Raw genomic sequence first — 13,503 nt, 5'->3', positions numbered from 1 at the left:
TTTAAAATAAACACATAATTGGTTCTGCTGATAGTGACAGATGTCAACTGTAGTAAAAATGAAAAACACAGGCAGAGTTCGCAAATCAATAGAATTTAAAAGGGAAAAATAAAGGCAGACATTGTCAGAGGCCGAATATAAACCACTGATGTGGTTTTCTGCTATGGCTAAACATTACGATGAGGAATGTTATCAATTTGGTCTCCCAGCATGGCTTTAAAGTAAGATAATGGCTGTCTTTAAGCTTGTACATTAGAGAAATGCAAAGGTTATTTTTTTATTATTATTATATATTTTTTAACAGTGAAACAGTTTGATTAAAAAAAGGAGATAAAAAGAAAAAAACAATAATAGGATGCAAATAATAAATGAAGAAGCTGTTTCTGGAGGGAAGGAGGGATTATTTTAACAGTCTAGAGCCATGGCAAAGTAAAAGAATTTAGCATGAAGTGGTAAATACTGTGACAGATTTACAGAGAATGTTGCAAATATGGAATGAAATGTCACTTAAAATTAACAAGGTGAGACAACAGAATTGATTTAAAAGCTGTCTAAAACAGCAATGCATGTAGAGTAGCAGCTACACTAAATAATTAAAAAAAAAAAAAAACCAACAACCAAACAAACCAAAGCCAACACTTGAAATTTGCCTTAAAAGGGCTTAATATTCCAGCTCTATGATGAATCTTCTTGTTTTCCCACTCTGGGATTTCTAAAGCAGAAAGTACAGTACTCAGTGAAACCATGACCTGAAAGGTCTTTGGCTCACGGCAATGTGCCACCAGAAGCTCTCCCATCCCATTGCACAGCAGCCATCTCTGCACAGAGGGTCTGGGGAACCACCCCCACCCTGCACCGACCCTACTGCATAGCTTCAACATACACACAAGTCCTGATGCCTGAACTCACTTTTGCTGCCATTTTTGCCCCAGGCACAAATGATAACAACGGGCCAAACGTATGAGAGCATGTTGTTGAAATACTCAGCCTATGTATTTATTTTATCTAACAGCAGTGGCAATTACACAGGAAGAGTTTGCCTCCAAGGCATGTTTTTGGGAAATACAGAATTAGAAGTGCTGCTTGCTTCCCAGCATCTGTAGCCAAAGTGGCCATTCACAACCACATTTGTTCTGACACCATTCCAGCAGTCTCTGCACCTTGTTTCAGCAATCTGTCTTTTCAACTCAGAGCCAGATGCTTCCAAAAGAAGGGACTATGCAAGAAACAGATGAGATTAGACATTTTAGTAAAACACCACCATGATCTGTCAATCAATTCAGACATGAAATGGGACGTTGGAAATTTGGCAGCTAAAACCCTAAATAATGTAGACCACGACTGCTCCACAGGACAGACCTCAGCGTGGAAGACAGTCTAACAGTTTTAATGTCCTCATCTGTATTACTCCATGGTTACATTCATACTGGAGAAACAGTACAGCTGAAACTGTACCTGAACAGTACAATGGCAGTGCTGGGAGACTACGTATGATAGAATGCTGGCACAGTTGCTACTGAATCATGAAACTACCGTTTGCCAAGAATAACTGAGATTTGTCTGCGATGGCAAGGCACTATTTACATAGCTACTACTTCAAATATTAAAAGGACTGATGAAAAGAAAAACTGCACTGGGCTCCATCCCCCACAAAAACAAACAAACAAAAAGAAAACAAGTTAACAGTCATCATACCACATTCCCAACTATAAAAAGCTGCCAAATGCATTTCCATTTTTAAAAAGTAAGTTCTTTGAAAATTTCTTTCCTTATTTTTAACTAAAAGCAAAGCTAAGTTTTTGATAATATTTATGGGGAAATCTTGTTTCTAAAAACAAGCTCAGTAAAATCTGGTTTATTTAAATTGAGCACTTCATGCCATGAAGAATTTGCATTTGAAAATGCAATATCAGAGATATCTCCCACAAAGAGATGTTAGTCTAAAAGCATGACAGAAGATACAATTACCTACTAATAGCTGTTGTGATACTGTATCACTTTGTTTGGTAGGAAAAGGACATTTACAATATCTATGCATCATTATTTTGTCTCTAAAGAAAAAGTACTTCTAAAAAGTCTAGGAGTTGTTCTTTTCAATGTCACAGGGAGCATTCACCCAGCTCTAAACAGTTTAGCACAGCTGCACAAAGCAGGAATTTTAACAGTTTTTTAATTGGACATTTACAGAGAGCAAAATGGAACTCTGTGGCTTGCCCAGGAGTCACAAAGCAACTGCAGTGCATGGAGCAAGCTACAACAGCTTCCCACACTAAATCTAAAATAGTTATATCAACAGAAGTAATAGCAGTCTTAACTGCATAAAAAATAAATTATTGTGTTTCTCCTGATAAAACTAATGCTACTCATCATATTAAAGCTCACAAGAGTACTAACCTGCGTTTTTAAGTCTCTGTGATTAAGTTTCCTAGTGAAGAAAAGAAAGAAAAAAAAAAGAAAAGCCCAAAAGCTCAACAACAACAACAAAATCTACTCAACTTCTGGGGCTGTGAGGATGAAAACTGGGCCACCTTGGAACAACTGGGAAGAGATAATGAGTGAAGAACTAAGTAACTAGATGGCCATTCTTAGCAAGATCCGGCAGAAAGGTGTGACAGGTGCTCCCCAAGAAAAAAGGTGCTCAAGCCAACAGCACACTTCTGCTGGCTGGACATTCATGTTTCTTACATACTGTGCTCCTGTTTTCCTGTGCAGTACAGGTTCTATTTGCTGTAGCCATTTGTCCACCCAGGACACTTTCCTGTCATTCTCTCCACTGAAAATGGAAAGGCATTGCAATTGGCACAGTTTGTGACTCCTGTGTGTAACGCTTTGCAGAGTCTTTTCTAGCTCGCTATTTCCTCATGTGCCAGCAAGGCAAACTGAGAAGCCAGTAGAGAACTTAAAAATATCTAGAAGGTAAAACCCTGACACTGCTCAGAAAAACTCTCCTCCTACCATGAAACAATACTCAGATAAGGAAGACAAAAGGCAAGGTTAAGGCAACATGCTTCCCAGCATATCATCCTCCAATACGCAACTTCCAGCAAGTGATCAGGGTTTGACACAACAGTGCTACAGTATAGAACTAAATCTCCCTCTGGCATTTAATAAACAGACCTTAAAGAGGAGCCAAAACACATCCTTCCAGTGCTGGGGATACTGGTCCCAGTGTGCTGCTCACCATGATTCTATGTCTTCTAGACCAATAGCTAATTCAAAGGTATGGTTTAAACACAAACATATCTGAGGGGTAAAACACCACCAACAGATGCACTGGGCAAGCTACAGCAGCCATCTCCATGATCTTCTGTGTCCTACTAGTTGATGCAACTCAGTGTACTCTGGCCTTCGATGTATTGTCAAGTTTGTGAAACTTAATTGTCTCTATATTCCAGGCAGGAGAACTCAACCTGCCTCATTCTCTCAGCCCAAAGAGACAGAACACACTTTCCTTGTGAAGACTTCAACGTCCATACATCATTGTATATATATAATCATGGACATTTCATGAGGCAGTATGCAGTACCTGTGGATTTATTTGATGCCCTCCGTCGAATCTCAGTCACCATCAATCGTGACACTTGAGTAGTGAATTGTAGGAGATCAGAAAATTTTTCTGTCATTGTACTTGGAGGAGCGTTTCCAAACACCTAAAACAGGAGAAAAATAGTTACATTTTAAAAACAATCCTGCTTACATGGATCATTATAAGATACCACTTCTTCCTTGCAGACAAAGGGTATCACTACTGAGATCACTTTTTTCTGCTTCATTATTCATCCTTGTACTGTTTTGTTTTTTTTTTTCCACAGTGCCCATTATAAGATACACTTACATGTGAAATTATGCCATCATACAGAGAGAAAGATCTGATAAATAAAGGAGGAGAAGAGAACCATGAATTTTCTTGCACAATGAAAAACTGGAGCGGGAAAGAGCACATTGCACAGTAAGCATTCCCACAGGACTTCTGTTTTAAGAGCAACTGCTTTACTGTCTGCTGGACCAACACATCCCATGGGGTGAACTCCAAGTACAGAATGACGAGCATGAAATATTCCAGAAGACACTATTCAGAAGTGACTATCCCAGGAAACCCCACAGGTCCCACATTTCCCAAGGCCTCATTCTTGAGGTCCTCCTTAACATAACAGCAGTAGTCATTAACATTTTTTTAATTAATTGTTGCTTAATTCTACTTACTTACTCTTCACGATTAAGTATCGATTTGATGATTAAATCATCCGTTGACTCACAGTTAACAGGGAGATATTTGATAACTCTATACAACTGCACAAAGTTACAGAACATGAAATTATCTTGGAAAGGATTCAAAGTTGCTTGGGTAATTCACTTTTCATGAAAGACTACACACAGCAGGGAGTCCCCGTCTGCTTATCTGAGGTACTCCTCTCACAAAAAAAATAACAAATAAAAAAGGCATGATGTTAGATAGTAATTACTGAAAGAAGCATGCCATCCACATTCTGACACCATCACTCGTGTCAGTGATGAGAAAATACAATAGCCTCCTGAATTTGAGTGTTCTCAGTACTTCTTGTCCTGTTGACTTATTTTCCCCCTCTCATGGCTAATTGCATATCCTGAAAGAGCATCACAACTAGCCAGCATACTTGGATAACATTTTTTTTATTACATTTTAGATCAACATGTTATATTTGCTTCTCAACAAGGGAATACAATCTTCAATGGCAGATTTGAACTCAAATGCTACTTCAGCCTCTTCTCCCTTTCTCCTTAATCAGTGCTACAGTTGCAGTTGAGCTGCAGACATATCTGAGGTCACTCAGAAGTCTAGGTGTCTGCATTGACATCCACAACATCACAGTGAACAGGGACACAAGGCAACTGTGGCACTGAGGAGCTTTGCAACTGACAAGTTACTAAAATAAAATAATAAACCCTAATAAGCTAAAAGATTAAATGATCTTTCTTAAGGTCATTTTCTCCAATCGCCCCTGTGCTTTAGTGGGGGGTTGAAGTAGATGATCTCTCTCTTCCAACCCCTGCAATTCTGTGATTCAATTCTGTGTGTAAACTTTTACTTCTTATCCCTTCACTCAGTAACAATAGATCTGGCATGTTAGAGAACAGCCAAAAATATTATTCCTGCCTACTTGCATTTCAAAGGCATGCTGAAACAGAGCCAGAAATACAAAATTAAAATTAAACACTCTATTTCCGCACTATAAAAATAGTTTTCACCAGAAACTCAGGTGTTCCTCACATAGGAAATTTCAGCTGCCATTACCAATGAATAAAGCAGACAGAAGCCCAGGCACTGGTGGCAGATGATTGTTTGAGGACGACTAGGAAATGCCTGCAAACTGGGACTGCAGAGCAGAGAGCATTCCTGCATCTTTCACAAAACTGACAGGCTGCAGAAGGTGAAGAAGGCCCCAGCGCATGCATGTTCCCTGCTATGACCTACTCGAGACCAGCCAGCCTATCAACAGAAGGCTGCTCTAGCTCCTCCTGATCTACTGATTAATAATTCTCAAAATAACCAGATAAAACAGAACTTCATTCCACACACTTCAGCTACCTCTGCCAAAACAGTCAGTCTTGGGTGGTAAAGCAAAAAAGCACCTGATTCATTATCTGCCTGATACTGGCCACGTGGATGCCCATGGGAAGCAGGTTAATGCCTCACCCTAGGTCTCTGCACTCAATAAAAATCAGTGTCATATCCTCAGCTTACAGCAGCAGTCCTAGAAGGACACAGTCCACCTCGTGCACAGTTAACTGAAGCATTCAGGGTCCGATTCAAATCAAGTTATTAACTGATGCCACAAAATGCTCACAGCTAATATCCTTGAGAAACAAGATTTTTTTATTATTATTTTTTAAAGAAATCCCTGGCAATGTTTTGATATCTCCTTTTAACAGAAGCAGGTCTCACAGGAAAGCCACCTCCAAATTTAGCATGCATCAAGCCATCTCAAAATTGATATTTACCAGTTCTTCCACTGAACACATTACATAAGACTTGTAATGAAAGGAAATATTTCACCCCTTCTAATTTTTTTATTCCTATCGACTTCCAACTTTGCCTTAATCTGCCCTGCTAAACTAGTGGGATTTTCCCAACATAAACATCTGACACTCCAAAAAACACAAGGCTAGATAAACCAAGAAAGCCACCTGCAGACTTCAGGCATAATCCTCTGAAGAAGGCAGCATTAACCAGCAACCTATAAAGAGAAACTACTTTGTTTCTCTGCCCGTAGATTACAATGCAGTGCTCAAGTGAGCACAGTGGGTACACTCCCCCCCTCAGAAGCATCAGCTACTTGAAACCACCAGAGGGAGAATTCCAGTTGTAATTGCACCAAAATATTATTCACAGGCTCAAGCCAAGAGTAAGACTCCACTGTGCATGTTTGTAAAAAACAATTAAGAAAGTTCATGGCTAGAGGGCATACAATCCAGGCAGATAAATTAAGGAAGAACTGAGCAAGCTGAGTTTTTTGGGGTTTTTTTTGTTGTTGTTTTTTTTCTCCCAGACTCACACAACAGGTTACCTGCAGCACTAGGAATAAAACCCAGAGGCAATAGAATGACATTTAGGGGGTTATCTACTGAAGCATGCTGTTGATTAGCCTGAAAATCCTATTAGCACTATACCTAGACTAGGACTGCTTTTTCTACACAACATGCAAGCAGTCCAACATGTAACACCACCAAAAGCCATATGTTCAACAAAACATCCATCTAGAAAAAGAATTGGTTTTCCAATCAAGTTTTTCTCTTTTATAGCTTAATCATTGATTCCACTTCTCCACAATAGCGCACACGACCAGAAATCCATCATTCAAGAGGAGATTCAGCAGTAAGAGCTCAGGTCAGAGCAGGAGAAAAGATAAATGTAGATCTCTGTATGTATTGCTCAATCAAGAGCCTAAAGCCACCACTGAAGTTATTAGGCTCAATGAAGCGGCAAAGGAACTAAAAGTGATACAAGGCATGGAGAGGATTTAGCTCCTATCAAAGCCAGTGGCAGCAGACACAGCCGTGCTCCAAGCCACCTCTCAGCGCCTAAGCACAGGGGGCAGTAAAATAGGAATGTCACTGCAAATGCAGCTACTGGATCCCCACTGAAACCCCCCTTAGCCAAGAAGAGTAAATCAGATTCAACACATAAGGAAAAGGCCGCAAGGGCAATCAGAATAGAGAATTTATCACACGAGAGAAGATAAAAAATGTTCAGCTTGCACAGCCTTGCAAAAACAAAATCTGACAAGAGCAAGCATGATTGTTATCTCTAAATATGCATTAATACAGTAAGTGTCAAGAACGGAGAAGTGTGATTTAGGCTCAAGGATGGTGCTGGCACAGAAACAAACGGGTACAAACTTGCTACAACTAACCTTAAGCTAGAAATCACATCTTAAAGAGGAGAATAAAGACTGCAGCAGCAGGCAACTTCATCCTGGAAAAAAATCTCATAGGGTACTCTGTTTCCCATGAGATAAAAATGTCTACAAAAACATTAAGCTATGTAGGAAAGGTGTCTGAAGCTATATCCTGCCATGGGCTGCATCTCAGAAACAATGCAGACAGAAGAAAATCACCACTGATGGGTTCATCCACTTACAATACATGAGAAAAAGATGGAAAAAAACACAGGATGCCAACAAAAGAGCAAGTTCCATTCTGCCAGAACCAGAGGTCCTGGGGAAACACAGTAAGAGCAGTTGGTTTCAATAAAGCAAAAGTCTTTCTCAGGCTCTCTGACTTACCCTGTTAAACACCGGCAGCATCATGTATAGTTTTTCCTCCTGCTCTTTCTGGGTCATGTGCCGGGGAGGGTGGCAGAGCTCTGTGAAGAGGCGCCGCAGGTGCATCAGCCCCAGCGCATTGTCCTGGGGGCTGCACTCCTCCTGCCGGGGCCGGCCCATGATCCTCTTCACCATATTCATCCTGACGGCTTCCGGAGCTCCCCTGCGTCCTGTGCAGGAAGAAACACAAACCACTGAATACAAAAAAGTCAGGCACCATCCCATCATAGCTTGTAAATACGCAGCAGCCCCTCTTGCAGTAAAGTTCCACGCCAGTTTGCACCGGTGGGTAATTCTATGTGCTAGGAACTGATTAGCACATGCTTGGAGGGTTTGAAGGAGACAGCTTACAACAAGGCAACACCCAGCACCTCCAGCACCAATCACAGCTGCCCAAGCAAACACTTCCGTGCAGCTCTTTGTCTGGAGATGCTGCTGTGATTCTTCAATGCTCATCTCATAGCATTTAGAGAAATGATACTGACATGTTGCAAAGCATTCTCAAAATAATTCTAGAATAATGGTTATATACTTTACAGTGTAACCAAACGAGACCTCCACACCTTCTCGAACATTGGCTGTATCAATACAAATACACAGGTAGTTTTTTTCCCTCAACTTCCATAGCACAAGCAGACACTGCCTTCCTAAAAACATACTGCTGATCTCACACCACAACTGTCCAGTCCACCCACCATCGCCCTCCTGGAGCACAAGCAGCTCACTGTAACACTTCTCACTGATACCACGCAGTGCCTGTACACAGCCCTGCACCATTCCGCAAGGCAACGTGGGCCATTCTTCTGTACCTGAGACTGAAGTCTGTGAACAAAAATCTTAGAAGGGAATTGAATGGCTCAGAGTAAATCAATCATTCAGACGTAGCCTGCTGAACACTTCTGGAAAAGGAAGCACTGTCAAGCTCACCTTCAGGTACGGAAAGGTGTGAAGAGCAACAGAAAGTGATTTCTACACGTAAATTTATGGAGACCAAAAATGAAAGAGTCGATGGAATTAGTGTCCACTTCTCAGTGCTTAAAAACTGAACAAGGTCAGTAAAAGGGATAAAAAAATATTCAAGGATAGAAAATGCCTTACAGCAAGAAATGTCAAGAAGCTGATCTACTTAAATTACCTTAATTAATCAAATTACCTCTACTTAAATAAGAGGTTATCATGAAGGGTCAGTTACAAAAAGGAGAAGCAATTATACCAAAGGTGCTGCGACTGGAATAACAGAGGGAAATATCAGTCACTGAAGAACCATCGAACCCAGGGATAAAGTCACAAGACAGCGGCTGGGGGGGAGGGGGGAGAAGCAGGGATAGTAGGAGGAATTTAACAAGAAGAAATACATTTTCTGCCTAATCTAAGATGAAATACTCTTCTGGAATGTATTGATAAAACTGCACTTTGATCTCAGAAGAAAAAGAAAAAAACCAAAAACATGATGGCAACAAACATTTTGGTATAACACACCCCTCCCAAAAGAAAAGGAACAAGAAGCCACTGAAAAACAGCTAAGCTTTTCTAACACAAGTGCCAGCAACTGCCAGCCTCTGCTGCAAACTTGCACTGACCTTTCATGTCTCAAGAGAAATGAGATGAAAGTGGCTGTGGTCTTTTACTATACTATCCTCAAGAAATAACACAGCTTACAGTCTTCAGGTCAGGAAGATACACACAATATAGAGTGAAATGAATAGCACAGCATGAGAGGCAACGGACTTGAGCTGCACCAGGGGAGGTTCAGGTCGGATATAAGGAATCAAATCTTCTGAAAAAGAGTGGTGAGGCAGTGGAACAGGCTGCCCAGGGAGGTGGTGGAGTCACTGTCCCTGGGGGTGCTCAAGAGACATAGAGAAGTGGCACTGAGGGCCATGGTTGGTGCTCATGGTGGGGATGGGTTGGGGTTGGACTAAATTATCTTAGGATAAAGCATCCAACCTGTACAATTCTATGATTGGATACATCCAACCTGTACGATTCTATGAAACAACACAGTTTCTATAGGAATCCCAGATCTTTTCCCAAACTGTTCCATTTATCGTACTATGACAGCAGGATAACTGATTTAAATGAAATATGGAATACCACAGCTGAGCCAAAACTTTGCTTCCTGTGCAGTGGGGAAGCTGTATTTTAGTGTTATTAAACTCCATACATATTATACTTGAAATTTGTTTTTACTGACTCACAAAACACTGGTAACTTCATATATAACATACAGAACATGTTGTCATTTCACCCACCGCTGCTGTTGACTTTTGCTCGTTCTGCCAGTACTTCTGTTAAATCAGCAATATCCCATGGCTTCATTTAGCCCAAACACACACTGAGAATGGCAGTTTACACTACTTCAGCCACATAGCTGCACTTCAAGAACTGGCCATTCCAGCACTGACCAAGAAGTCCAACTGAACAGTGTGTGCTGTGCATACCACTCTTGGAATTATGCCATATTTCTGTCAGAAAATAGGTGAGCAGAGGCTCAACACAACAACATCACTGAGAAGTGAATATAAATCTGAGGCATTTTAAAATTTCATTTTTTTCTACTCCAAATACAGTCCATTTTTATTACTGTAGCACAAAATTTCCATGGAAATACAGGAAGATAACTGTATGCTCTGAATTAAATCTCAATCTTAAGATATGTGAGAAGGACAATTCACCATTTACAGAAAGCAAAGCTTCTGTGGATCTGAATAACAGTATTTACTTATCCTATTTAAACACTGATATGTCCAAGCTCATCTAAAATTAAAAAAAAAAAAATCACCCTAAAATACTGGGAGAAACAATGCACTGGGAAGGAGTACAGTTGTTTGCCAACTGGAAGGATAGCTGCTGGTTGGGATTATACCCATACAAATATTTTGACTGCAGTTCTGTTTGTTTTGTCTTACGACCACCAGCAGAAAGCAGTATACCTCAACCTTTCACTGCCAACAGATGGTCCAGAACGAAGGCACTCCCTATTCTGCCACCTGAAGACATCTGCACCGCCTTCTTCCTGCCAGTGCCATACATGACTTGGACTCAGCTCGAAGAATGATGCTCTTCTTCACATCAAAATCAAATTACTCTAGGATTTGCAGCAACATCCAAAGCCATCTGTTCACATCTGCTTACTCAAAGCATGCAGAAATCAGTGAATGCTGCACAGCCAAAATCTACATCACCCCACACTGTCATGGTGCTGATACTCACAGGCCACCACTAGGAAGCATCTGAAAGCCAAATCCAACCACACCCTGGGGCTCTGTAAGCTCTACTCCATGGAGGTTTGATCAGAAGAACAAACTGAGCCCACCCAGCCCATACTTTCCTGTGCCAGCTCCATTCCCAGATGCTGCACAGAGCAGCACAGATGATGGATGCCGTACACCCACAAAACACTTGAACTCAATTTGCAGAGGTCAAGGTGACCTTTAGAGGCACAAGGTTTGCAGTGGTCCAGGTCAGCACACATTGCATTCTGGGTACCAGCACGGGAAATTCACTGTGTAAGTACAGAGAGATCTCCCCTCCTGCACTTCGTGTCAGCTCCTCCCAATTAGTACATTTATATATTTTGTAGATGCATTTCCATTTGCCTTTACACCAATAAAAAAAAGAAACCCTAAGTTTGGTTTGAGTTGAACAATTTTAAACTGATGGCACTCCAATGCAGCCCATATTAACCCTGTTTGTATGACAGCAAACAAAGTGCAGCATGGCAGCTACAAACCAAAAGGTTGATTCCACAGACTCTCTGCAACTCACAGCACTGACCTCTATAGCATTCCTGGGATCGGGGCCAACAGCCTCAGGAAAACAGAGCCCATTCCTTTCTGAAGTTCCTCTTCAAGAGCAATGCTGTCCATTCACTGGGGAAGGTAAGAAAAGAACAGGGGTTAGAACACAAACATGCCAATAAAATCAGAGCTTTGCTACACTGCAAAGAGCAGTCACTCCTAGGACATGTAGAGCACTGATTTCGGCTCTGATTCCCAACCTTCCAGGCTAAGCACCATCAGTGCAGGTACCCATGCTGTGGTACAGACATACCCCACGTCAACAAGGAAAACCTTGTAGCAATACAAAAATATACTTCATTCATTTTATTTTGTACAACAAAAATAACACAGATTCTAGGAAAAAAAACAAAAACACCAGAAGTGAAAAGCAGCAGCAAATAATCACTGTGCCTTCAGAAGGTTTGGCCAGAGAGGTGGCATTCATATAATGCCTGCCTCAGAGGGATGTGGTGCTTAATAACTATATGGCGTTTTGATCCAATCCCACTGCAAGCACTGAAAACAGAAATCAATTAGTTGGCAGGTCTGTGAGCTCAGCAGTAATAGCCACACCTTAGGACACCATGAACGAGTTCTTTGTTCAATACAGACAACAAAAATCTTATGTATACTCTACAAATCAGATCAAAGTGCATTTAGGCCAGACTTAAGTAGCACTGCCTAAATTGTCAAAGTTCAACTGACCAGTTGTTGTGCTGCAAGTACCCTAACACTGTGAGCTTGCTTGAGCAGAAATCAGAGTGCAGCATCAGCAGTTCTTCCAGCTTCCATCAAAAAATAAAACAAACCATTTTGTTTTATTATGATGCTGTTAGGAAGTGAAACCACAGAGACAGCTTCTGATTCCCCTTCCACAGGCATTAGTTACTCAGTGTGAAATCCTGTGGGAGCACTGATCAGGGTCTGCATGCACCAAGCTGCCTCTTCTACAAATGCTTTCCACGGCATGCACAGAGCACCTTGTCTCCTTAAGTCCTGATCCCTTACGCTGCCCTGCTTCTGTATTAGAAGTGCACCAGGGCCACAATGACTTAAGAAATGTTTTACTGCAGAATGGGACAGCTCTGATCTGCAGTCCCGAAACCAAAGGGCACAGGGGATAGGAGGGACTGTGTGAACACAGCCCACAGGAGCTGAACAGCTCTCTTGGTGCCAAAAATAAACCATGCCCACTTTAATTATGTCAACTAACATCTAGCATCGGCCAAACTCAATGTCTCTCTGTTGTCATCGGCAGAATCACCAACAGTGACTGCAAAGCCAATGGCACTCCCTACTCCACAACAGCAAGCAAAAAAAAAAAAAAAATAAGGAAGGCAGAGGCTCAGAAAGATGTGAATTTTGAGTACAGAAGAAGTCTGACATCATCAGAAGCGTAACTAAGTAAAGTAACACTACAGCTCAGTTTTCAGTATCCTGGCCACAACAGCAATGCTCTGTGAGCAGCCAGCACAGCTCAGGCTCTATCAGCCTCTCCATGTCCTCCCTACAGGGAAGTGAGGTGGCAGGCCCACACACATACAAGTATACAGAGAGCAGGGACAGTCAGCAGCACTGCCTTCCCACCACTCCAGACATGGACAAAAGCAGTGCCATACATTCTGAGAATGCAGAACCATTTCTGGACAATCTCCACAGCGTGGTCTGACCAGGCCTGCTTCCTTGGTTTCTCTCTCTCATGTCTTCTCTGCAAAGGATCAACACCTCTGGGAAATGGTGCACCAATTGCAGAAAACAAAACCCATCCTCTTCATTGTGGAGGCAAGGATCTGTTTTCTCCCAACAATCCAGACTCGCGTTCATCCATCTTAAAGGACCATTTAGGCACACAGCAAACAGCCCTATCCATCTACTCCTGCCACCTGTGAGCTCAACAGAGCTCCCCTGGTCTCACAGCG

At 41.6% G+C, this 13,503-nt stretch overlaps 1 protein-coding gene across 8 annotated transcripts in view; it reads right to left on the bottom strand.

Annotated features, from left to right (window-relative positions):
• The window catches only part of WDFY3 (WD repeat and FYVE domain containing 3), a 131,267-nt gene that overhangs the window by 91,255 nt on the left and 26,509 nt on the right, over nt 1-13,503 (bottom strand). For all 8 annotated transcript variants that reach the window (XM_065736695.1, XM_065736687.1, XM_065736691.1 and 5 more), the window contains exons 2-4: nt 11,580-11,674; nt 7,764-7,972; nt 3,527-3,650 (exon numbers count right to left, since the gene is read on the bottom strand). In XM_065736695.1, the coding sequence (XP_065592767.1) occupies nt 3,527-3,650; nt 7,764-7,943 (304 nt within the window). In that variant the 5' untranslated portion in view covers nt 7,944-7,972; nt 11,580-11,674. The remainder of the gene's footprint in view (nt 1-3,526; nt 3,651-7,763; nt 7,973-11,579; nt 11,675-13,503) is intronic.

The sequence above is a fragment of the Cyrtonyx montezumae genome, unplaced genomic scaffold (assembly GCF_038088225.1).
Source record: "Cyrtonyx montezumae isolate F1298 unplaced genomic scaffold, pur_monq_1.0 scaffold_2, whole genome shotgun sequence".
In the NCBI taxonomy this organism is placed as follows: Eukaryota; Metazoa; Chordata; class Aves; order Galliformes; family Odontophoridae; genus Cyrtonyx; species Cyrtonyx montezumae.
The sequence above is the reverse complement of the archived record's forward strand: the minus strand, read 5'-3'. Positions and strand labels throughout refer to the sequence as shown.